The sequence below is a fragment of the Saccoglossus kowalevskii genome, chromosome 6 (assembly GCF_978046115.1).
Source record: "Saccoglossus kowalevskii chromosome 6, keSacKowa6.1, whole genome shotgun sequence".
In the NCBI taxonomy this organism is placed as follows: domain Eukaryota; kingdom Metazoa; phylum Hemichordata; class Enteropneusta; family Harrimaniidae; genus Saccoglossus; species Saccoglossus kowalevskii.
In genome coordinates this window covers 39,360,540-39,388,437 of record NC_140646.1, presented here as the reverse complement: position 1 = coordinate 39,388,437, position 27,898 = coordinate 39,360,540, and the positions used below count along the sequence as shown (strand labels likewise).

Below are 27,898 nucleotides of genomic sequence, written 5' to 3'. Positions count from 1 at the left end.
TCAAAAAAACAACTAGGTTTATAGAGAAACGCCGACAACATAAACCTGGCGCAACACTTTTGAAAGAAATAGATTCCGGACCATGATCACCGAGGCGGATTTCAGAAGAGAGGGCTGTGAGTTGAGTTGACTTTTTTTGCGATCCTGATTATCGTTTTATAGAGAACATTTAGTTCCTGTTAAGTAAAAGGTAGCAATAATTTTGACAGTGACACGAAAACAAAGCGTCGGACAAACAGGAAATTACACAGCCCTTACACACTGCTAATTGTTTTCATTTTCGAAGGCTAAAAGTTTCTGAATTGTTTGGTGATTGGTGTTGAATGTCGAATTCACACCTCTGTTCTTTTTTTACCTCCATGCTTGCAGCTTGATCTGCGTAATAATTTATGAAATAAGAATCCGGGCTTGGTCAATGTGTTTCCACCAAATAAAGTTTTAATATGATGTTATAATTATGACAATCACGCCATGGATCACGCTAACTCGAATCCACTCTGAATTTATCTGTATGTGTGTCGATCTCGATTATTTTTGTTATCCAATTAAACGCCGCTTTTCCAGACTGTAACGCACTTGCCCTCGTCGTGACCCGACGCGTTCACCTATTTCAACAAAATTTCAATTTATTTCCACGCGGCTGTCATTTATTTAGTAACTGTGATTTGTCGTTTTTTTTTAATTATTTTATAGTGATCACTATAGTCTAATGTTTAGAATGTCAAAATATGTTCTTTTTTATTTTAATTTTAAAAGTTTTACTCAGACGATCGATGAAAAAGAACAGTGTAGTGACGTGCCTATTGACCTGCTAAATAACGAGATAATTCCGACGTCAAATTCTCTTTTGTTCAGCGACAGTGTACAAACGTGCGCCGCTGATGATCACGGTGACCAGCTACACCAGAACGGACATATTTCGCATCTAACTCAACCCCATGCAACAAACATAGTTGAACTCTGGTGACCTTGCCCTTTGTTATATAATATAATTCCCTTTAACATAGTTTGTTTCAATATAAAAATTAATTATGACAATGTATATTTATACATTGTTATAATTAATTTTGAATACAAAAAAGTTTTGGGGTTGAACTAACAGTGGGGAATCAGTCTACCGAATGTCCTTTAAAGATGTAAATATCTTACAAAAACATTTGTGCCTTATTTGTTTAATTATTTTAAGGGACATAATTTCCAGCTTTATTCAAAGTAATTCAGATATTTTAGTATAAAAACAAATGCCTCATTGCAAAAAAAAAGTGCTGCATTTAGACGTGAATAGATTCATAAAACATGCAAGATAACAGAAAATCTTAGCTGGCTTTTGTCCAAGTACTTTGATGGTACGGGCAAGGTAAAAATTGATACTATGTGTTCATTATTGTCCATTCCTTCTCGACGAAAAAGTACATAAGTGAAAATTTAGTCAAAGACGAGAAAACTGCAGAAGAAATTTGCCTTATTTACACGTATCGGCAATGCAAGCTGCTATGCGACTTCCCCTTCTGACGTCACAAGGGGAATTTCTGTATGCAAATAAGAAGCTAATGAGGAGCCTCGTTTTAAAATACACAGAAATAAAGTTGCCGTAGATTGAGTTTAAAACACATTTTTTCACTTAAAAAATAATTCATGCTTAGAAACATAAAAATTAATAATATTTATGTATCAATGGATAATTTTAGGCGTGAAAATAGCAGCCATTTCACAGGCACTTTAATATATATAAATGACTGACAGTTTCAGACTATCAGAAATTACGTAGATTACAAATATCATGTGACTTATAATACTATACTAATATCATGTGACATGGTACAATTTGACACCCCCCTTCCCGACACTCCCATGACCCTCCTTCCTGGCACTCCCTCGACCCCCCCCCCCCCAATCAGTGAAATACCAGTAACAAATAATAAAGGTATATTGTTGCCAGTGACACACAGACAACATACATTACACATTACAATTTGCACTGATCGGCTGCATACATGTGAAAGATAGAAGGGCGGCAAAGAAATGATCAATCATCATAATCGTCATCTGATACCATTACTGATGTGTCATTAGCATCGTAAGGTTTTGATGGTCGTTTCTTGAAAAGTACTGCTGTATTTGCTTGGCGACGTAATCTGTGTGACAAAAACAAGATGTTTTCATAGTTAAATTTATCACATCAATGCTTGACAAAGATAAAGGCATTCTGTGACCTTTGAAATAATATTAGATACAGTATTGTATTCTAAGATGTATACATGTATATGATTAGCGGTATGTCTAGTTTTGTACCAACATAATTGGTCCAGGCATGCCTGTGTAATGACATCAGATAGATGAATGGACAGAACACAGCACAGCTGCTAATCGGCCATTTTGAATCAAAATATAGGAAAATTGGACATACAACAGAACCCAACGTGTACAACGTTCATACCAAGTTTGATACATTTTAGTGCATTTTCAGATAATAAAAATGGCTAGCAGTCAACCATCTTTGATCAGATCACAAAATCAAGAAAATGTATATGCTCCTGATAAGATACTAGCTATGTGTAAAATTTGATGAATTGGTCGAGGGAAGCCTGCACAGACAGTAAACCATAAATACCCATTTTCCAAATAAGGACTAAAAAACCAAATTATGACTTGTTATGGTACCAATTTTGAATAAAATAGATCAAGGCATTAGAAATGACGTTGAATGGACAAATCAACTTGAAACACATGTTCCCATTTTGGAATATATCCCACACAAAGAAATAAACAATTGACGTACAAGGTTACCACAATATGGGATTCAAATTGAACAAACACTGTCATGATGATCAACATCCTTCAAGAATAAAATAAATTATTCGATTTGTGTATTACCTATTTTGCAGGTGCTCAACCTGTACAGTGTACGCTTCATTCTGTTCCTGTATTTCATCCACAGTTCTTTGTAAACGTCGAATATTATTGGCCTGGGAATCCACCTTCATATCAACAAAACAGAGTTATTGAAAGACAACAACATCTGTATAGTACAATATTATTCATAAAGCAGAGTAAACCAACTTCTGAGAGTTTATGTTTGAGTATGTTAAATATGTACATGTAAGTTTCATCATTATACATAAATCCACATTTCTGAAGGTTTACTTTCATTGATATTGAGTTATCATACTGTAGTTTACTTTGAAAATATTTTCATTGTTGATATGCAAATGAGCAAAAACAGAACCAAAAAACAATCCCATCTGTTTATTTGATGCCTGAGTAGTACTGTAAGGAGGTTAATTTTTGCGGTGTTAAAAAATCACGCATTCCTAATTTCGGACAGCTTAGCGGTGTTTTAAATTCGCGCGACAGAGGTTTTATATTTATCTAACTAAGCAGGAAACATCTTGCCCATTTCCGTCCCACTTTGTAAACAATGCGTATGTGGCAAAACAAATACAATGGAATCAACACAGTGTCAGACGATCGTATGCACTCAGACTATTATGTATTTCGCACTTGTAAATTTGATATTAAACAATACATGGCTCGTGCGAAGCGGTGACATGACAGAAATGAGTGTATAAAAGTGGGCTTGTTTCTCCCCCAAAATCAGTCTCCTGTGTAGTACACGTACATGAATCATCGTTTGCAATTTACCGACACTACAACATGGCTACCGATCTCATAAAATGGTTGAAAAAAGCACCATTACTGTCACCAAGTGAACCAACTTGCTCGATCCTAATAACATCAACGACGTCGAACAGTGCGAACTGTCACCTGAAGTAATTACCGTTGTCAATGAAGAGATAACATCCGCTAGTCGGAAACGAAAACGCAGAAATTATCAGCACTATGATGAAAATATTTGAGCTAAAATCGGCAAATATGCAGTAAACAATGGAGTGATGAATGCTGCTAGAAAATTCACTAAAGAACTTGGTAGGCATGTTGGTGAGAGCAGGGTTCGAGGAATGAAACAATCGTATCTCAAAGCAATTCGGAGTGGCAAAGAAAATGTCAACACATTGCCGACAACAAGGGGACGTGCCAGACTGCTCGGTAGTGAACTAGACTCCAAGGTACAGTTACTTGTACCATGGCTACGCATCAAGGGCGGTGTTGTTAATTCAGCCGTTTGTATTGCAATCGGTCGAGGTATACTTCTACATGGAAATCGAAATTTACTACAAGAGTTTGGGGGTCACATCAACTTGACCGTAGACCGGGCAAAATCGCTGCTTCGTCGCATGGGTTACGTTAAGAGAAAAGGTACGAAAGCTGTCAAAAAAATTGTTGATGACTTTCCCGCCGTTAAAGCAGCTTTCCTTGAACGGATAACCAAGACTGTTAAAGAACACGATGTTCCCCAAGAACTTGTTATAATCTGGAACCAGATCGGTGTTGCAATAATTCCAGCAGGCGAGTGGACAATGGAAGAACAAGGATCACGTCAAGTCACGATAGCAGGACTCGATGACAAGCGGCAAATTACTGCATTGTTTGCATCAACTGCTTTTACCACCTCGGATATTATATCAGGAGAAAACCGATCGTTGTCACCCGGGCTACAATTTTCCCGATGCTTGGGCTGTTTTCTACACAGAAAGTCATTGGTCAAATCATAATTCCATGATGCGATGCGTCGATAACATCATTATACCGTACATGAATGCAACCAGGACGAGGCTTCAACTTCCAGAGACCCAGCAAGCAGTCGCCATATTTGATGTTTTTAAAGCACATCGCGGCCAAGAACTGTTAAAGAAGTTGAATGATCACAACATCTCTGTAGTATTTGTGCCAGCATGCTGCACAGATCGTCTTCAGCCCCTTGACTTGTCCGTGAATAAGATCTTTAAGGATGCGATAAAGCGAGAATTCCAGAATTGGTACGGCGAGCGTGTGTGTTCAAGAATTAATGACGGCGTAGATGACCCGATGCTCGATCTCCGGCTGAGTGAACTAAAATCGCTTCACGCGAAATGGCTCGTTACTGTCGTACAGATCATTTCCCAACGACACGATGAACTGAAAGAAGGATTTTTAAAAGCAGGAATTCTAGACAGTTTTGTTTAAGGTTGTTTAATGATCACATTTAAAACAAGCAGCCTGTCGGCTGAGATAGCTCCGCTGTTAGCAATGCACATGGCAATTAAAGAACAGAAGATATCATTAGAAAATGAACAAATCTGAGAGAGGTCCACATGTAGTACCTATATGTATAATATATCAAAGCAATTGGACTTGCGGTTTTCAACAAGAAGTCGAAAATATCACTTTTTACCAAAAATTACAAAAATATTCATCAAAATTAGAGAATTAAAGATATCATCATGAAATGAACAAATCTGAGAGAGGTCCACATGTAGTACCTATATATGTAATATCAAAGCAATTGGACTTGCGGTTTTCAACAAGAAGTCGAAAATATCACTTTTTACCAAAACTTACAAAAATATTCACCGAAATTAGAGAATTAAAGATATCATCATGAAATGAACAAATCTGAGAGAGGTCCACATGTAGTACCTATATATGTAATATCAAAGCAATTGGACTTGCGGTTTTCAACAAGAAGTCGAAAATATCACTTTTTACCAAAACTTACAAAAATATTCACCGAAATTAGAGAATTAAAGATATCATTACAAAATGAACAAATCTGAGAGAGGTCCACATGTAGTACCTATATATGTAATATCAAAGCAATTGGACTTGCGGTTTTCAACAAGAAGTCGAAAATATCACTTTTTACCAAAAATTACAAAAATATTCACCAAAATTAGAGAATTAAAGATATCATTACAAAATGAACAAATCTGAGAGAGGTCCATATGTAGTACCTATATATGTAATATCAAAGCAATTGGACTTGCGGTTTTCAACAAGAAGTCGAAAATATCACTTTTTACCAAAAATTACAAAAATATTCACCAAAATTAGAGAATTGAAGATATCATTACAAAATGAACAAATCTGAGAGAGGTCGACATGTAGTACCTATATATGTAATATCAAAGCAATTAACCTTGCGGTTTTCAACAAGAAGTCGAAAATATCACTTTTTACCAAAAATGACAAAAATATTCACCAAAATTAGAGAATTAAAGATATCATTACAAAATGAACAAATCTGAGAGAGGTCCACATGTAGTACCTATATATGTAATATCAAAGCAATTGCACTTGCGGTTTTCAACAAGAAGTCGAAAATATCACTTTTTACTAAAAATGACAAAAATATTCACCAAAATTAGAGAATTGAAGATATCATCATGAAATGAACAAATCTGAGAGAGGTCCACATGTAGTACCTATATATGTAATATCAAAGCAATTGCACTTGCGGTTTTCAACAAGAAGTCGAAAATATCACTTTTTACTAAAAATGACAAAAATATTCACCAAAATTAGAGAATTGAAGATATCATCATGAAATGAACAAATCTGAGAGAGGTCTACCCAAGGTACATATACACCAAGTATCAAAGCATTCAGGCTTGTAGTTTTCAAGAAGAAGTCGAAAAAGTAAAACATTGACACGGACGACGACGACGACGACGACGACGACGACGGACAATCACTCATATGATAAGCTCCGCTCGACAAAGTCGACAGCGGAGCTAAATATTGATGCTCCAAAACACTTGTATCTTTTTTTGTCTGTGTTACAAGTTTGTGTGAAACCTCAATGGGTGAAACAAAATTCAAGATGGCCACCCGGAACACAAATTTGCGGTGTTTATTTTTCGCGCACAAAACCCCAACGCGTAATTCGCGTAAAATAAACACCACCAAACATTAACCACTCTACAGTATTCCACTGGATATCTGCATATGTGAGTTTGCAATTTCTCATAACAATTAATTAGTTGATTTTAGATTTTAGCGAATGTTTAAGATTCTGATAGTTATAACTCACTGTAAAGAGAGAATGTTTAAGATTCTGATAGTTATAACTCACTGTAAAGAGAGAATGTTTAAGATTCTGATAGTTATAACTCACTGTGAAGAGAGAATGTTTAAGATTCTGATAGTTATAACTCACTGTAAAGAGAGAATGTTTAAGATTCTGATAGTTATAACTCACTGTAAAGAGAGAATGTTTAAGATTCTGATAGTTATAACTCACTGTAAAGAGAGAATGTTTAAGATTCTGATAGTTATAACTCACTGTAAAGAGAGAATGCTTAAGATTCTGATAGTTATAACTCACTGTAAAGAGAGAATGTTTAAGATTCTGATAGTTATAACTCACTGTTATTCTGTAAAGAGAGAATGTTTAAGATTCTGATAGTTATAACTCACTGTAATGGTATTTTCAATGGCGTACGCAAATTAAAATTTGATGATTGACAAGCAAATTACAGGAGTCATAACTCTGGATGTCGGGGTTTTATGAATACACATTTATTTCTTGATGCCAATGTTAAAATATGTTAAAGAAGGTCACCATGTCTCATGCGATGGCGATGGATTACAGTGTATCAATTTTGTGCTGTTTGTTGTCTTTATTATTCAACATGTTCATTGCTAACAGTGTGAGCAGGGATGCATCTGAAAATATTTGCTTATGATTGAATGGAACACTTGGTTAACCAATCACTGAATAGAATTTAATGTAGGTCAACGCACTTCTATAAACATTGCAGAACGGTGATAATAAATTTTCTGGTATGACGCAGTTTATCCATGTTGCATTTATATTTGTTTTGTTTATGAAAATACGGACGTAGCATACCCCATACCAGACAAACATCAGAACAAGGCAATGGAGCTCTGTCACAGTACCCATCTATACATCATTTGCACCATTGCTATTTACTTTAATATGATATACTCACTTCACTATATACTTAGTATATATTTTTGGAATTGCCAGACTTCAAGCTTTTCAAAAGTGTGTTTGTCATGCCCGTATCTGCATTCTACGGTGCGTTACTTAATCAAAAGTGAAAAATTACTATTTTTGTAAAAAAAATAATTACGCATTTATGCTGGTGATAGAAGTTTTGTTTTCACTTTTCCTAGTTGTTCAATAGTCTGGTAAATTGAATGTGTCTGGACAGTTTTATTCAAGTAACGCGTTTTGAAAAGTAGTGTCCTGAATTTTAATTTCTGTTTTAGTCGCATTGACCCCAACTCAAACCACAACACATTGGTAAATAATCCATGAAATAGTTTGTCTGGACACATTCAAGTTCCTCTCATTGTCACCTTAAAGCTGTGAAAATTTGGTGTTAATCCGACGACAATAAGTATACGTTATTTTTTGTTAAAGATCTTGTATTTTGAAAAACATAAACTCCTAGAAAACGTTGATGAAGTCACAGCAAAGATTTTCAAGCTTGTTTATCTGCACAAGCGATTCGTTTTCCCATCAAGGTCTGTTTTAACATGTGTAGGGACATCCAAATGTATAAGGCTATTGGAAACCAAAACAAATTAAAGGAATGGGATAGCTATAGTTCAATAAAATCGGCAGATGAAAACACTAAAATCAATGATTTTTTTCAGTAGCTGTGTGACCTTGTGTCTGACATATTCATATGCAAATGACTAATCTGTGAAATAAACAGGGGCGGAGACAAACCACTCAAATGTTTGGAAACACTCATTGTGTGTCAGATAGCTACTGATAACACATCCTAACATTGCTTTGTCTTGAGTTAATCTTTGAAACTTATAGGCACACAAATTAAACCTGTGTTGTTGATTTTAAAAAACACTACTGAAGCTGCCTTGCTTCCCTTCAGAAAATCTACATTTTAACCAACTTACATGACATTTTAGGTTACATTGACTTTGTCAGATGAAAGTTTATAGTGCATTTCATCAATTAATAAATAAATGTGAAAATCGTAATTTTCAACACAAATAATAGTCTTGCTACCTTAAGCAGGGTCGATCCTTCACAAGTTGGATAGTGATTCAAGTAGTACAAAACTGAAAGTCACATTTAGAATCAATCCAGTTTTTAATTTACCTCATCTTCAGATCTTGCAAAGTCTTTTTTCAATTCCTCAATTCGGGTTCTGAGTTTTTTCACTTCTGATTCATGCTGTTCTGCCTGTCGCTGTGCATGTCCAAGCTCAGCTGTTTTATCTTGCAGTATTTTTTTCAGTTTAATCTGATTGTGTCTGAGATCAGCCACTTCCTGTAACAATAGTATAAGAAACTAAGTTAATAAGTATATGTATCAGGTAACAACATAAATGCCACCAACAGCACACAGTCATCATATAATACAGATACTAACGTATGACAACTCAAGAGTATTTCACACCCAGGACTCATTAACATATTTGTTTAATTAGCATAAAACACTTTCAAATAGCTACATGCCATTTTAATGAGTTTGACTTAATGTATGAAAACAAAATTAAAAATTTAGCTAAAGTACCAACAATCTTATTGTGAGAATGTACTTTATTTTAAATTAGCTACATTTTACATGTATATAAAATGCTAAATTATCTTAAACTACCTAAAAGATATGTTTTACAGTAGTCTGTAAGGAATCAAAGCTTGACATTGTGCTTGTGTCACAAAATATTACTATTTTTATCCAATGTGGAGCAGTAGAGAACTGATTATCATTAAAATTTTACTGTTAAAATTTTATTGAATACTAGTAGAAAATATCATAGACCCTCCAGTTGAGGAGGGTCTACTGGAAGGTCTATGAAAATATATAGTATGTTACCATACCTAGTATCACCATGTGATTAATCAAGTGAATACATTTATACTAAGGCTGAGAAAAAAAAAATATCTCTGTTTCTCGTTTTTGCGCACAATGCGCCACAAACGCTTTCTTTCTAAAGCATTCCAAAATGTGCTTGTACTCGCACTTGTCTCAAATTTCCCCCATTTTAGCTCAGTATTCAAAAAAGCCTCGCCACCTCTCACCAGAATTTTTTTTCCTGGCCTAAGCCTTGTTTTCATTCTGTTCATGTAGATAACTCACATGTAAAATGAATTTGCATAGAAACCAAATTCAGGTCTAAATTGCAGGTAATTTATTCAGAAATTGAATTCTAATCCATCATGAACACATACCTTAGTTTTTTCGAATAATTCAGCTTGGTTCTGTTTGAAGTCAGAATCCATCGCCGCTGTTGCTAGTTTATTCTTTTTCAATAAATTTTCTTCCAAGTCTTCTAGCAGAGCTTTCAACTTCTTGTTTTCTCTTTCTAAGGCCAATTTTTCAGTTTCTAGTCGTTCACGCTTTCCCCACTCAGCTGCATTCTCTGCTTGTAGACGCTCAAGCTGTTAAAATATGAAGGTACACTGATACTAAAAAAACTGTACAAATTGTGTCATCATATAGTACGTTCAGATTTTACTTGCATTGTTAATGTAGCATGGGACCCGTATCATTTGAATTTCTGGGTGACTAATATATGATGAGGTGTACAACATATTTTATACAGTTCACACATTTAAGTTACTATCAACACTAACAATTTTTATCACAATTTAAATAGCTTTAATGAATGACGAAGTTAGATATGACAGATGATTCATGTAGTTAGCAGCGACAGCTAGAACAACACTCCTCTTTCATCATCAAAACATGCTAACAATTTAGCAAAATAAGGAAACACCTGGGTTTGAGCACTGCTCATTGTTGACAGTTAGTATACCTGTTTTCGCATATCAGCTAATCTTCTATCCATGTTACTACGCGTGCTAGTTTCATCTTCCAAATCAGATGTTATACGGCCCAAAGCAATGTCATGCTCTTGTTTTAGTAAAGACAACTGGTGAATAGAAATATATATTACATTAAAGCATTAACAAACATCTCAACTACAAAAACAAGTAATGTCAAGTTTTCTCGTAAAATAGTTTCATAATTAGTTTTGAATAAATATATACTTAAGCAGATTCGTTTTGCAAAAGCAGACTAAAATAGTGGGTAAATAGATCATTCAATGAGTTGCTTGATGTGAATCAATGACTTATGAGAGGGTATATGTAAGTAGTGCGATATGCAATAAAGATCTCATGCAATTGAAATAGTCACACAAATTGTGAGATAATTTCAAGAAATTCTTGTAAATTAGTGAGCCTGTGAAAAAAAGATTTGTGTTCATCTGAGACCCATTTTTGATAGTGTTTTTGCTTTCAAGTGATCGCAAAATGCATGAGTACGTTTCTTGCGAGATCCTCATTGTACATCACCATACCTGATATATATAGTGCATACCCTTAATTTTAAAAACTTTAAGTAAATACACATTCAGTGTAGTGTACAACACTTTTAATTTTGCTATTGTATTTTTGCTGATAAGTGAAATTTGCTAAACTCAAATAAAAAATAAATAAAAAGAAAACTATGTAATTAAACTCCAGGAACTGAAAGATAATATGATCAAATATCAGAATAGTAAAAATGTAAATGAAATGCTTTTACAATATTCAGGAAAACACAAATATTATTGCTGAAGCACACACCTCTTTCAATGTCTCATCTTTACATTTCCTCATTTCTTCCTGCCTGTTTTTTAAGCTTGTCAACTCACTCTGTAGTTTTTCAATTTCTTTATGAAGGACTTCTTTGGAACTGAGAAAATATGAATTTACAAGGAAATAAAAGTCCCTTGTGTCAAGTTATGTTGTGTTATGTTACAAACAAAATGTTTGTGTTGAGAGATGTGGACATGAAATAATCACTATTGTGTGGGACGGTGGATTTGTCTCCCACTCTCACATTGAAACTGAAATTACATGTACATCTTATAATGGGCTGTGTACAAACTTTCAACATACTGTAAACCATATTATTTCTTGAGAGGCAAATTTGTCAATGAACAATTTTACATTCAAGAAATTATGCTGAAATTACAAGTACCAAAAAACCACCATGATCACAGTGAAAATAACTGATGTTATACATGTGTTTGGTTGCAGTAAATCATTGACTTGCATACAAAAGTTAACACAAGACATCTGTTTGGTTGCAGTAAATCATTGTCTTACATGCAAATGTTAACACAAGACATCTGGCTGCAGTAAATCACTGACTTACATACAAATGTTAACACAATGCATCTGTTTGGTTGCAGTAAATCATTGAATTACATGCAAATGTTAACACAAGACATCTGTTTTGTTGCAGTAAATCACTGACTTACATAGAAATGTTAACACAAGTCATCTGTTTGGTTGCAGTAAATCACTGACTTACATAGAAATGTTAACACAAGTCATCTGTTTGGTTGCAGTAAATCACTGACTTACATACAAATGTTAACACAAGACATCTGTTTTGTTGCAGTAAATCATTGACTTACATACAAATGTTAACACAATGCATCTGTTTTGTTGCAGTAAGTCATTGACTTACATGCAAATGTTAACACAAGACATCTGGCTGCAGTAAATCACTAACTTACATACAAATGTTAACATAATGCATCTGTTTGGTTGCAGTAAATCATTGACTTACATGCAAATGTTAACACAAGACATCTGGTTGCAGTAAATCACTGACTTACATACAAATGATAACACAATGCATCTGTTTTGTTGCAGTAAATCATTGACTTACATGCAAATGTTAACACAATGCATCTGTTTTGTAGCAGTAAATCATTGTCTTACATGCAAATGTTAACACAAGACATCTGGTTGCAGTAAATCACTGACTTACATACAAATGTTAACACAATGCATCTGTTTTGTTGCAGTAAATCACTGACTTACATGCAAATGTTAACACAATGCATCTGTTTGGTTGCAGTAAATCATTGAATTACATGCAAATGTTAACACAAGACATCTGTTTTGTTGCAGTAAATCACTGACTTACATAGAAATGTTAACACAAGTCATCTGTTTGGTTGCAGTAAATCACTAACTTACATACAAATGTTAACACAAGACATCTGTTTTGTTGCAGTAAATCATTGACTTACATACAAATGTTAACACAATGCATCTGTTTTGTTGCAGTAAGTCATTGACTTACATGCAAATGTTAACACAAGACATCTGGTTGCAGTAAATCACTGAATTGCATACAAATGTTAACACAAGACATCTGTTTGGTTGCAGTAAATCACTAACTTACATACAAATGTTAACATAATGCATCTGTTTGGTTGCAGTAAATCATTGACTTACATGCAAATGTTAACACAAGACATCTGGTTGCAGTAAATCACTGACTTACATACAAATGATAACACAATGCATCTGTTTTGTTGCAGTAAATCATTGACTTACATGCAAATGTTAAGACAAGACATCTGGTTGCAGTAAATCACTGACTTAAATACAAATGTTAACACAAGACATATGGTTGCAGTAAATCACTGAATTGCATACAAATGTTAACACAAGACATCTGTTTGGTTGCAGTAAATCATTGACTTACATGCAAATGTTAACACAAACATCTGTTTGGTTGCAGTAAATCATTGACTTACATGCAAATGTTAACACCATGCATCTGTTTGGTTGCAGTGAATCATTGACTTACATGCAAATGTTAACACAATGCATCTGTTTGGTTGTAGTGAATCATTGACTTACATGCAAATGTTAACACAAGACATCTGTTTGGTTGCAGTGAATCATTGACTTACATACAAATGTTAACACAAGACATCTGTTTTGCTGCAGTAAATCATTGACTTACATGCAAATGTTAACACAATACATTCGTTTTGTTGCAGTAAATCATTGACTTACATGCAAATGCTAACACAATGCATCTGTTTGGTTGCAGTAAATCATTGACTTACATGCAAATGTTAACACAAGACATCTGGTTGCAGTAAATCACTGACTTACATACAAATGTTAACACAATGCATCTGTTTGGTTGCAGTAAATCACTGATTTGCATACAAATGTTAACACAAGACATCTGATTGGTTGCAGTAAATCATTGACTTACATGCAAATGTTAACACAATGCATCTGTTTGGTTGCAGTGAATCATTGACTTACATGCAAATGTTAACACAAGACATCTGTTTGGTTGCAGTGAAGCATTGACTTACATGCAAATGTTAACACAAGACATCTGTTTGGTTGCAGTAAATCATTGACTTACATGCAAATGTTAAGACAATGCATCTGTTTGGTTGCAGTGAATCATTGACTTACATGCAAATGTTAACACAATGCATCTGTTTGGTTGCAGTGAATCATTGACTTACATGCAAATGTTAACACAAGACATCTGTTTTGTTGCAGTAAATCATCGACTTACATGCAAATGTTAACACAAGAAATCTGTTTTGTTGCAGTAAATCATTGACTTACATGCAAATGTTAACACAATGCACCTGTTTGGTTGCAATAAATCATTGACTTACATGCAAATGTGAACACAAGACATCTGTTTTGTTGCAGTAAATCATTGACTTACATGCAAATGTTAACACAATGCATCTGTTTGGTTGCAGTGAATCATTGACTTACATGCAAATGTTAACACAATGCATCTGTTTGGTTGCAGTAAATCATTGACTTACATGCAAATGTGAACACAAGACATCTGTTTTGTTGCAGTAAATCATTGACTTACATGCAAATGTTAACACAATGCATCTGTTTGGTTGCAGTGAATCATTGACTTACATGCAAATGTTAACACAATGCATCTGTTTGGTTGCAGTAAATCATTGACTTACATGCAAATGTTAACACAATGCATCTGTTTGGTTGCAGTAAATCATAGACTTACATACAAATGTTAACACAAGACATCTGTTTGGTTGCAGTAAATCAGACTTACATGCAAATGTTAACACAAGACATTATATGAAAATGTTATATACAAGACATTCATTTGATTGAAAATCATAACACTTACTCTCTTTCTACTTGTATTGTCTTTGTTGCTTCTTCCAGCTTCATTTCAATCATGAGTACTTTCTGTTCGGCTAACTCTTCATCCGGGGAAGGCAACTGAATTTTATCCTGATTCACATTCTTTGTGACTTTCTCTGTTTTGCTAATACCTTGCAAAAAAAGTTCATTGTCTGGTGCCGCAGAGGCTTCGTTCAAGAGTATGGGATCAGTGTCCCTTTCTGGTATATTCAGTGACTGTTTATTACATGCAGTGCTACCTTCACTACTTATGCTACTTGCTTGTTCTTTCTCAGACTGCTGCACATTGTGCAGTTCTTTGCAAAGTTTTTCATTCTCCCGAATCAGTTCTTCTTTTTCACGTTTGAGCGCAGCACATTCTTTGACAGTTGTTTCAACTTTCATTCGTAGTTGCCTGCATTCATCTCGCGATTTGTTGCGCTCCGCTCGCACCTTACCCCACTTCTCTCGCCAGTTTGCGGTGCAATCTGACCACCACCTCATTGTTTTTTCCATCTGTGCGGCCCTTGCCCTGGCCTCTTCTAACTCGCGCATACGCATTTCCTCTTTGTCCTCTATATCATTATTTATTTGTGTCTGGGGCAACATTGGCGGTACTGCATCACCGCCAACACTACCACTGCTTCGTCCACCTCGTGGTACCTTTTCTGGTTGGTATGACTTGGAGGTTGCCCCAACGTGACTCACATCACCCATTTTGGGCACGCCGCCACGTTTCATACTCATAATGAGCAGAACTAAAATATAAAAAAACGATTGTTTTCTAATAAGTTGGAAGCAATAGGAAGCTCAGTGAGCTGACATAGGTCTTGGTGGTGGTCGGCACATATAATTTTGTGGTAAGTTTCATATTCATTTTTGTTGATGCAGTTTCACATTCAATAACAATACAAGTACAACGAAGAGGTTGCTAAGACTAAGTAAAAAATCTCTGCATTTCCAGTAACAAAATGGGTTGGCAGGATTTTTTTTAATAGAGTACCTTTTTAAAAATTATGTTTAGAACACAACAATGTATTTTTAATACATCACAAATGACCATCCAGTTCGTCATTATTGAGGATTTCCTAACAGTCACTTCCAGTCATTCATTACATTGAAGGGAGCCAAATAAATTAATTTTTGTAGGTGGAACCATCATTTGTATGAATAAAACAATTTTAGCCAAAAAATTGGTGAAAACACGATAAATTTCCCTCAGCCTAAAATAAATAAACATAAAAAAAATAAGCTGTCCGCTTTTGTTTCTTTTACCCAGTACAAAATATTTTATTGAAGAACAGATGTCTTCCTAGAAATAGGATAAATGTTATTTCAAAAAACTAACATGAATTTAAAAATAAAATATAAATTTTCTAATAATTTTGTGAAATCATAAATAACCATTTTATAACTAGGTTACCAAACAAAATATTGAAAAATAATGCGAGTATTTTACCGTATGAGTGGTTATCATTTTCTCTCATGTTTTAACCATTTTTTGAGGAAAATACAATGAACAACAATATAAAAGAAAAGTACATTAAAAAAATCAAGAAAAGCTTATCCAAAATTAGACATCCTTAGAAAATCCTGATATATTTTTTAAATGGGCATGAAATGGAAAAATAAGCCATTTAGTTTCACAATTCCATTGTTCTTTGTCAGACACTACATCACATAAATAGGATTACAACTCCATTTAGATAAACAGTTAATGTGATACAAACAGTTATGCAAACAAACTCATTGAAATTCACATAATGACCTTGGCTTTGATGAATCATCACACCCACAGACCCAGCCCCTTTCATGAAAAAATTGAGAGTTTTGACCCCATTGAGGATTTTCAGTGTTCCATTGTTTTACTTTTCACCGAGAAGTAAGCATGGATGTAATAAGCACAATCACATCACCAGGAATTAACTGAATTAGCTTACAAAAAAACATAGATGTATGTTCTTCATACCAACCTGGTTAAGAGTAGGCCCAAAACCTAGCAGTCAATAACAGCGATATTATACATAGATCTACATATGCGTAATTATAACATGCATAAATCAAATTGATTGCAATGGTATCAGGGTAAAATATTAGAAATATCATTAATTTATTTGTAAACTTGCTGGTAATAAATTTATTCTATAAGTTGTTATTGGCCAGGGCTTACTACGAGACAATCACCGTCTATATTCTGTAATACTGAATATTAAAAATAATAAACCCGATATATTTTTGAATAGATTCAGTGAAATCCATTTAGAAATCCATTGAATTTGTAGTTTTGTAGCCTTGGAACCCAAAAATTAGTCGGAATGAGAAAGTTGTGTGTCTCGAAAACTTCACGTCTGCTCTCGCCTTACTAACGCATGATAACATTGTCCACGGGGATTAATTTTACAATATTCGCATGGCCCATTCATCCATGGTGAATACGAATATTCAGAACCAGTAATTGACGAAGACAGCTTTACATAACAATGACCAGCACGGCGTCGGGCGTAACACTACCGGGAATGGATCACAGCTTACGATGCCATGGGCATACAGCGGCTGAGAAGGTATAAAATGGATATTCCACTGCGATTATAGAGTACAACATACCTGATATGGTGTACGCGAATTTGGTGAACTAGAACCGCTTATGTCACACTCTGATGGTATTTATCGTATGTCTCGCATTATCGAAGTTTTCGTAGTATTGTTGACCAATGGCAAAATGGCTACCGGAAATTTCGAAATGCATTCTGGGCAATGAGAAGCAGGTCGAGTATGTTTTGATCTCTCAGTCTCAGCTCAGAAGTATAAATTAAATACAGTGACAGACTTCACAAACGGAAATACCAATGAAATAAAAAAAATACCATTCCATGTACGTGAAATGCATTATAAAAAAGGGCAACACTAACTCACGATAACTATGTTATGTGAAAACTCGTTTAATTTAAACTACCTACTTGTACAGTCAGAAAGACATTACACAATAATTTTTTAAAAATTAGATCGGTTACAAAAAAACAAATAAAGAAAAATAGAGCATGTACTGACACGGAATGCGTTAATTAATAAAAGTAAAACACTTGCTTGCTGTTGCTTTATCGTGATAATCACTAGACACGATTTTATAACTTATTTTTACCAGCCTAGATATCTGGTTTCTTTGATTCTATCAATATTAGTAATTTAAGGACAGCCATATTGTCTTTGAGTGTAATCAGTACTGTATTTGTGTTCTTGTCCTTCAGTTATTTGTATTTGTTATGTAACCAATTGAAATCCTTCCGATGAATTTTAGGCCGGGTGTTCCAATAAACGGAGAGAAACAAAAAAAGCCGTGATCTAAAAACGTTTAGTTTAGTGTGTGTGGAGACTTTTTCTAAAACTATTTTAAAAATAACTCATAACACCTTATACTTCCATAGAGTATGTTATTCAACGCCGAATAATAACCTCAAACAGTCACGTGCTAGGAAAATGAAGAGTTTTTTAATTGACGCTGCTGAACTGTACTTACCCTCAGTGTTTTCTTTTTTGTTTCTTTTATCTAGAGAAAATTCACCACGATCCGACAAGTGTTAAATTGTCAATATTGATGATTTGAATCCATTTCAAAAAACTTACACAGTCAACCTGACAGCAGTGACTAGCGTCCTCGTTTTAGAATAATGTTGTATCCTTCCGATTCGTTATTGCTTCACGTTTGCGATGTCGACCTAAATTATGTTACATGTGAGTTCAACTAAAATGCATATACAAACAACATTCTACTGTAAATGCAAATCAAAACATTTTGATTATTTCGTTTTTATCAATAATAACAAAGGTATCAAGTGAAATTAGTAAAGTCAGCCAAAATTTAAGTTAAAATTACATAATATATCCTGACATTTTTGACATTCCGTGTTTGTGCCATGTACTGTCGATAGAAGATACTCACAGCCACAGCTAGCAGACTGTAAGTATACCATAGTAACAATATTATGATTACAATAAAATACAGTCCAGTTTCTGTGGTATTTAGAGATGTAATATAACTTGCATTAATAGTAATTAAAATAGTACGAACAATAAAATGCTCTTTGATTCGCATGTGCGAGATATATGAGTCTCATATAAACAAAGATGGCGACTTTGACTGTTGCGCAGATCAACGAGTACAAACTGAGACGTTTCCAAGTTTTAATTAGACAATTTTCATGTGATTGAAAGGTATCGAAGGAGTTACCGTCGGTAATCAGTGCAAGTCGCGCCCAGGTCAAACCTCATACTTGTGATTTCCATTTGAAGAACGCATTAGATTGTGGGAAAATCAATGTTTATCAACACAAATGTCGCACATGCGTAGCGCGACGACTACCGCGCTTTAACTAACATGGAACTAACATGTAGTTTTTTTTTTTTATTTCTTTCTGTAAGACCCTTTTTATCCTTTCCTAATGATTTTATGCGTCTAATAAAAAATAAATAAAAAAAATTAAAAAAATGGAATCATTAATGCAGTTATGTAAGTGTGTGTTTACGGTAACGACCTCTCATTCAATGTACTCTGAATACAGTATTCCGAAGTCCGGAACGTTTCCTTTTCATTGTGAAATGGTAAAAGTTTGGTACTCTTGGAATCTTTATTCTGACCAGTTAGTTATTCATTCTGAAAGTATCATTTGGCACAATTCATATATCATCGATAACGTCTCTTTTAAAACAAACCTCAATAAATATATGGTACATTTACAAAAAAAAATGCGGAACTAAAATACATTCAAAAGAGTTTTTGGAGTTTCGATTAATTTTCAAGTTGTGTTATTGTGTTTTTCAGCTACTGGTTTAAAGAATTTCTGCAATTATTGTAATAAAATACAACAAATTAATTGAACCATGATGTAATGGAGAGAATTTTTTAAAGGGATATGTCTCATTTTAAGTGTACAATCAATTTTAGAACTCGAATATTCCAGTTTTACTCTGAACAATTCAAAATCGAGCAAGCGGATTCTAAGTTGTTCGCTATGCATATTCTATGAAACATAAGTTGATACAATGTGTCATTCATTCTGGTTCTGTGGCAGAAGTGTATTTCGTCTGTGTCTGTGTGACTGACATCAAATATAATATTAATTGTTAATTAATATAATATTAATCTCATTCTTGGCAAGAATTTTATTGACCACAGTCACTACAAACACATCGTCCTCAACACAATTTTCTGTCATTTTCTGTTGATTTGTACAGCCTATAACACATTAAGACGAGAGTTAATCCCCCAACATTATTCACTCTATAGAAGGACTGTGTTCCAACCAACCGTGGATAAATTTCAAAGGCTCGTTCAAGCAACAATACGAAATATTTGTGTGTGTTCAAAGCATTTGAATTTAGGAAACAGTTGTTAACAAATTAATTATTATTTAATTCCATGTGATCTAAAACCAAGAATAGTATCATATTCTACTTGTACCTGTTACATTTTAAACATTGTTGTGATATGTTTGTATATGTAAGCAATAAATACTTAGAAACAAACACACCATTTTGTTCTTTCACAACTACGACACTCATATATGTCATAACAATCACGTGACCGTATTTAACTTGTACGTAAATGTTACAAGCCGGTAGACTGGTTGGCGATCCGCTCCGCTCAAAAACAAGCAACATGTTTTGGCTGTTTCCATGGTGTGACATAAACGTGCAGCTAACGTCGGTTTATAACTAATACGAAGTTCGTAAACACTATTCAGTCTTTAGAAGTCACTTAGTTTATTACTAGGACCACAGTCACTCTCCCAGTAGAGTGACTGTGCTAGGACGTATTCTGCTGTTACATTTATTAGTTTTGCGATAGCATTTTCTAGAATGAAGCGTTTCCTGTAAATGCTGTAAAACGAAATGGTAAATATTTACCTAAACTGCATTGTGTAGACCTTCATAACAATATACTTCATAATGCAAAACACTAGTCACGGTGAGTTATTTAAATATACGACTCCTAATCGAAAAATATGACCACAGTCCAGAATTTCAGACGGATATTAAGCAACCTAAGTGCATATCAGAAGCATTTACTCTAAAATATAAAAAAAGAACTGCAGTCAAAAGTCAAGAAGGCCAGCAAATAAAGGACTCTGTCCCACAATCCTTTGTGCGCGTTATTACGGACACGCGCAAAAAACTGAACCACGCTTGTCAAATCTGGGTCAAATATACAGTACGCTACTATCTTGCCACAGATTGTTTAGTAGTGGAGTCTTCGGTGACCATTGAATTAGCCCGTGATTCATATTTTATGTGTATTAATTTATTCATCAATTTTCGTGACTGACAGTACTGCCCAAATTTTAGTCAAAAAAACGCAACTGGTGAAACGGAAGAGCATTGCCAGGCAATGGACGCGGGGCTCTTTGGCGACGACCGCATAGAGGTCAAAATACGCGTTCTATTTTTATGCGTTAAATATGGCTCTTCCGTTTCGCCCCCTCCGGAATGTTCTACTTTAGCAGCCTAATCGCAGGTTTTTCGAAAAACGTCGAAAAAACACAAGAATTAGTAGAAATGTTCCTGTTTTGGGCAGATTATTGATGGAGAATAATGTCTTTATTACAAAAATGCTGAAAAACCGTGACTTGTTGCCTTAGTTATTTTTTTATTGGCGAAAAACTGCGAACTCGGCAAATTTGGTTGCACAACTTCCCTTTATCATATACACCCAGCGACACCATGCCAGCTGACTGTGTACAAAACTGGTAGGAGGTAATACATTTGGGGCGAAAGTATTCAAAAATCAGTTTTTAGATGTTGCAATGGCAATGGTGGGCCAGGATTGTTTTCCAATTAGTGACGGCACGACCTACCTGTGAAGTATGAACAAAACCGGTCGTGTTTTATCCCAAATTTGTAGGAGGAGATACATTTGGTGCGAAGCTATTCAAAAATCAGTTTTTTGGCTGTTGCTATGGCAATGGTGGGCCAACATTTTTTTCAGATTTTTCCTTATAACTAGGGTGAAGGTGTGACCTACCTGCCAAGTTTGAAAGAAATCGGCCAAGCCAAAAAAATCACAGAAGAAATCATACGTGAAAACACTGGAAATGTACACACACAGACACACACACAAAACGACAAAAGTGATTATAAGGGCAATCCTAGCGGAGCGGATCGCCAACAAGCCGGCGAATCAGACGCGAATAACAAATCTTACTTGTGTGTGTGAGAGAGAAGGGGTGTGGTATGGCCCAGAATGCACTCAGGCTGCACGACTATGACAACACATTCTGACAATATACACAGTGCAGTATATACAAATAAAACAACGTACATACATAATTTAAAAGAGTATAAGTTAAATTTATTTTAAATAGTTCTATATACAATTAAAAATCATGAAATGACTTTCTCTATTGGTCAAATAAGAGGAACCAACAGGAATGAGAATCACGGAATTCAGCCACGCCGTGAAAAGTTGCCGACCTGTGAAATAGGCCCGGGGTAAGGAACCCAATCGTTTGGATTCCAGCACTGCAGTACAGTTTCTACATATGACGTAGCACATAGTCGCTCGCCTGTCAGTGTGAGCGGTCTCCCGGAGACAACATGGAGCTTGGTGGGTTACATCCCAGAGTAGTGCGGAATATAAGAGTGATGGTGATTTAGTGTGCTGATTCAGACGGCCGAACACAATCTGGAAAAAATACAGAAGATGGAGTTTGAGTCAGTCAAAACTTAGACCATGTCAAGAAAATGGAAATACTAATACAAAATAGTAAAATAAATCAGTGTATGTTTTCTCATAAACCCGAGAAACGTATATGGTTACACCTGGATTCTATAAGGTTATAAAATCAAACAGAAAAGAAAAGCGTACTCACTAACTCTCCTGAAAATCTTCCTGAGGGCACGCGTCAAACGTTTCGGAGTCCTTTGCGTGACTTTGTTTTAGCTACTTGTATTTGAGGTTCATTACCGTGACCTGTGAATAAACAAAATAATAGTCCTAATTCATGACACTGCACCATTTGTATTTGTTCATTTTAAATATACACAAGTAATAAACGTAATATCATACCATTCTGGATCACGTGATCATCTTTTTGAGAGCCAGTTTCCGGATCCACTGTGTCCTCATCTTTCTATATTCCATCGATGATGGCGGTGTCTACGTGTGAGGCATTTTAAGATGTCTTTGGGGCTAGTGAGGGCGCTATCATTGGAAGAGTTGCAACCGTTTTTCTCTGCCTTATCAGTCACAGCAGTGTCTCCATGTGAGGTGACGAGAACAACTTCACAGCATTCAACTCTACCAGTCTCACCAAGTTCGCCAAATCCTTCCATATTCTTCGCAATGTTATCGGTTCTGTTAACAGCAGGAGTCTTTTCATTTCGGGATTCACCACTGTTTTTAGGCACAAATAATTGTCCGTCAATTTTATTGTCACTGCCAAACTCAATTTCCTGTTGATTAGTATACCAGGGGAGTCGTTGTTCATGTACACTACCAATGAATTCTGCTTGTCCAACCTCGTGAGCAGTGAGCAGTCATAATAGCATTGCATCCAGGCCCGTAGCCAGCACTTTTGAATAGGAGGTTCGAAAACAACAATAATATATTTGATGTGAAACGTGTGAACTTTATACTATTCAAAAAGTGTCTTTGAGCTCTGATACAGACATTTTTATATTCTCGGTTTTTAATTCAATTGGTTTACTTTGTGTTACGTTGGTAAGTTATTTCAACATACAATCTTTGAACTATTTTACCATTTTCGATAAGGGGTCCTGAGTCATTCCCCACCCACAGACAAACATACCCACACCCTAGATCCACTACAGCAAAATGGTGTACACAAAAAATACAAGACTGTACATATCTTAGCATCATTGTCTACGCATTTTAAGGTAGAATGCTATTTTTTTCGCTCTTCGCAGATGTTAGCGCATATAAAAGTGACACAGTTTCATGTCGAAATCTGTCTACAATTATTCATTTTAGTATTAGTCAATTTTGTATTATGTAATTTTATTTCTGTACAGGGCCTCAGCCCATCATAGAAAATGTAATGGGTAGACAAGTGCATAGCACGTTTTAAAAATAATACAACATCAATGTAAACATATGGTACTAAGTTCAGCTGGATTCATATTCATCTCGTCACTTGAAAACTTTTAAAAGATACAGAGCTAGTTGATATATGGCTTGGCAGTTTGTGTAGCGACGAAGTAAGCCCAGACTGACAGTATTTGCATAATTACATAGGGTTATTGACAAATTATAAGCCCTTAGATTATTATAAAATGGACATATAAAAACAAAGTGAATATCATTTTCTACCGTGCTAAATTCAAACGTATTACTGCAAAAACTAAAAATGTATTGAGCTAACTGTATTGTTGTGTGTCTGCCTAATTCAACATTACGTTTATGACCAAAACAGCGAAAACTCGTCAGTATATATTTTAGTCTATAATTACTTGCCAATAAATCTCCCAGGTTATAATACTACTTTGATTTTTCCGAAAGTACAAAGCCTGGAGGATTGTGAAATTGAGGCATGCCATTCTTACTGACAGCAATTTTTTATTCTTTGAGTAAATATCTCTAAGAAATTTACAGTATCTCCAACTTGTTTTTCAAACCAGACAATGCTGAAACCATATTTGAACAGGAGATTTTTATGTGGGTTTCCCAAGTAAGTCTGCTGGTCTTGTCTAATCGTTTATAAAGCATGATATAACATGTTTTGGGGTTCCAGCTATTTTTTACTCCAAGTAATTTTAACCAATATGAGATACAACGCTTAAAATAATCACAACAAAATGGCAGCCTTCCACATTCGTCCAACATCGCTACATTGTTTGTACAACTATTAACGCTAAGTAGATATCTGCAAAATGTTGTCTGCACCTTCTCGATTTTCGAATTTTCGTACCCCCATATATATACCATAAGAAATAGCTGGCACAATGATTGCATCAAACAAAATAAATGCAGTAACCAATGGCATACCACCAAGTTTCTTATAGTATGTAAATGTTTTGGTTCACTGTAAATTTGTTTTTAGAGGGCGGTAAAATAATATGCATATAGTGGCAGTGGTCTCAATAGACTTCAATGACTACATATCCTTTTTATGAACCCACTAAAAATATAGTAAATCTTCTAAAGACATCAAAAAAACGTGTAAAAAATATGTTTGAAAAATATAATTCATCGCATAGTTTCAGTGCTGAAGCAACACACTGTGGGGTAAATTGTTGGCTGCAAGATGATCTTCGACCTATACAACTCGTGATGATAAATCTTCGACATTTTTTAATGATCTGTTCAACCCGTAGCTGTACACTATTGTCCAATAACACAGGCTACACGTACTAATACAATAAGTTAACTACATTTGGCTGATACACTTTGGCACCTCGGTCTTTTATATAAACTTCACAAAAACAAAATCTCAGGAAAATTTCACAACATAATTAAATCTATTTATCAGAATGCCACTGGCTGTGTTAAACTAAAAGGTGGTTTGACTGCTAGCTTTCCAGTTCAAAGGGGTATCAGACAGGGAGATGGTTTAAGCCCACTCCTTTTCAATCTTTTCATTAATGATATCAAATGCCAGATAGAATCATCCAATAATGAACCCCCTTTACTTGTAAACAATCATTTGTCATGTTTGATGTATGCGGATGACCTCCTCCTCCTATCACAATCTAAAAATGGTCTGCAAAATGCAATACGCACAAACAATGGAAACTAGATATCAATGTGTCTAAATCAAAAATTATCATTTTCAACAAGCAAGGTAAAATATTAAGTAAGTTCCGATTTCAAATCAATAGCCAAAAATTGGAAAACGTCTCATCATACTCCTACCTTGGTGTTAAAATCAATGCTACTGGTAAACTGAACAGAGCTCAAGAAGACCTTAGTCACAGAGCAATGAAGGCACTTTTTAAACTAAAACAATTACTCTATGCAGACCCAAATATTCCAATCAAAACACATCTGAAATTGTTTGATGCTATGGTTAAACCAATTTTACTCTACTGTAGTGAAATCTGGGCAAGCGATATTATTAATATGCACTCAACAGACTTGTTTAAACAATCCTTGCCTATGGAAAAATTACATCACAAAATGTGCAAGTACCTACTACAAGTAAACTGTAAAGCCACAAACTTGGCATGTTTACTTGAACTGGGAAGATATCCACTTATCATCTCAAGCATCAAACGTATGATTAACTACTGGCTGAAAATAAAACATATGGATGAAACCACTCTGATCTCTGAGGCCTACAAACTTGGCACCAATTTGGACAAAGAAAACGTCAGTAATTGGACCACAGGCATAAAAAAATTACTGAACCTTTTGGAAATTAGTGATGTTTGCGAAAAAACCAGTATTATCCCATTAGCTACAAAAAAACTAAAAAATATGTTTGAGAAACACTGCACAGAAACAATGTATAATGACAATAAAGGCACTAATCACAAAAACAAACTTCGTACCTACAGACAGCTGAAAACTGATTTTGCACTTGAAAAATACCTTGAAATTATTAAAAACCCCATCCACAGATCATCTATAACTAAACTGAGGATAAGTGCCCACATACTTCAGATTGAAGTTGGGCGATATCACAACATAGATGTCTTAAATAGAACATGCCCTGTCTGTGACTCCAATGAAATTGAAGATGAAGAACACTTCCTCTTCAATTGTAACCAGTACAAATTTGAAAGAGATGCTTTGTTTGAAAACGTAAACTTATCCGGTAATCTGAAAGCACTTCTCAATAACAAAAATTCTGAAACCGTCCAAGCAATTGCCAAGTTTATCAGCGACTGTTTCAATAAAAGAGAGAATTTCATGAAAAGCAATTTACCAGCTGCCTCAAAATAACACCAAAAAATATTTATATAATAATATTTTCACAGTATTACTATTTATTTCTTTTTTATTATTATTATTATTATTATTATTATTATTATTATTATTATTATTATTATTATTATTATTATTATTATTATTACTTATGTATTTTATTGTTCCTTATATCTTTATTGTATTCTAATCTAGATCCCAGAAGGGATACGATATCAATAAAGGTTGTTATTATTATATTACACTTGGAACAAAACAGTATATATGCCATCATTAACTTGAAGAATACAAAACTAATGAACCAAACTAGGAAAGTACAGTGTCGTGTTGTCGTGTCAATCCCCATACTTTACTAACTGAGCGAATACTAGCACAAGGGCCACTACATCCTTCAGAGAGTGACTACAATTACATTATTGTTTCAATGTTGTTTTAATATTTAACATCAGCTGCTTGAACGCGATCTTCATTACACCATCGTGGAATCACCGAATAAAAGCTTGCCCATTTATTATGGGGTGAGAACACCGCCAAAATTATCTTGGTGTCTTTATGTGGACATTATGTCATCATTGTGGTCATTATGTCATCATTATTATGTCATTATTGGGTTGTTTGGTTGTTATTTGGGCATTATGTTATTATTATTATGTCATTATTTCATTGTTATTGTTTTGTCATTCAAATATTTGGTTATTATAATGCTATTGTATGGTTATTTGGTCGTTATTGTCCAAATATGCATTTAATTGGTTGTCTCGACATTTAATTGTTTTGATATTCCTCCGATATGTGATTGTCTTGACATTCTCTCAACATTGTCTCCGCATTCTCTCAACTTTGTCTTGACATTCTCTCAACATTGTCTTGACATTCTCTCAGCATTGTCTTGACATTCTCTCAACTTTGTCTTGACATTCTCTCAACATTGTCTTGACATTCTCTTGACATTCTCTCAACATTGTTTCCGCATTCTCTCAACTTTGTCTTGACATTCTCTCAGAGAATGTTAAGATAATGTCGAGAGAATATCAACTTCAAGACAATGGTCTTGATATTCTCTCGACATTATCTTAACATTCTCTGACCTTTGATCTCTACCCAGAAATCATTGTACAACATTGTGAAAGCTGAAAAAGGCGCGCGTGTAGTCGCGTTTAAAATGGCGTATTCTGTACATCGGCCTCATAACTCCGATGA

The 27,898-nt window shown here is 34.8% G+C and overlaps 1 protein-coding gene across 1 annotated transcript; it reads right to left on the bottom strand.

Annotated features, from left to right (window-relative positions):
• Positions 1-1,909: 1,909 nt before the first annotated feature.
• LOC100367486 (coiled-coil domain-containing protein 102A-like) lies at positions 1,910-17,547 on the bottom strand. Its single transcript, XM_085500519.1, has 8 exons — positions 17,425-17,547; positions 14,825-15,578; positions 11,452-11,560; positions 10,638-10,754; positions 10,051-10,260; positions 8,975-9,145; positions 2,875-2,978; positions 1,910-2,135 (listed from the first exon to the last, which is right to left on the bottom strand). The coding sequence occupies exons 2-8, from the start codon at positions 15,565-15,567 to the stop codon at positions 2,027-2,029; spliced, it is 1,563 nt and encodes a 520-aa protein (XP_085356645.1). The 5' UTR covers positions 15,568-15,578; positions 17,425-17,547; the 3' UTR covers positions 1,910-2,026.
• Between the last annotated feature and the right edge of the window lie 10,351 nt (positions 17,548-27,898).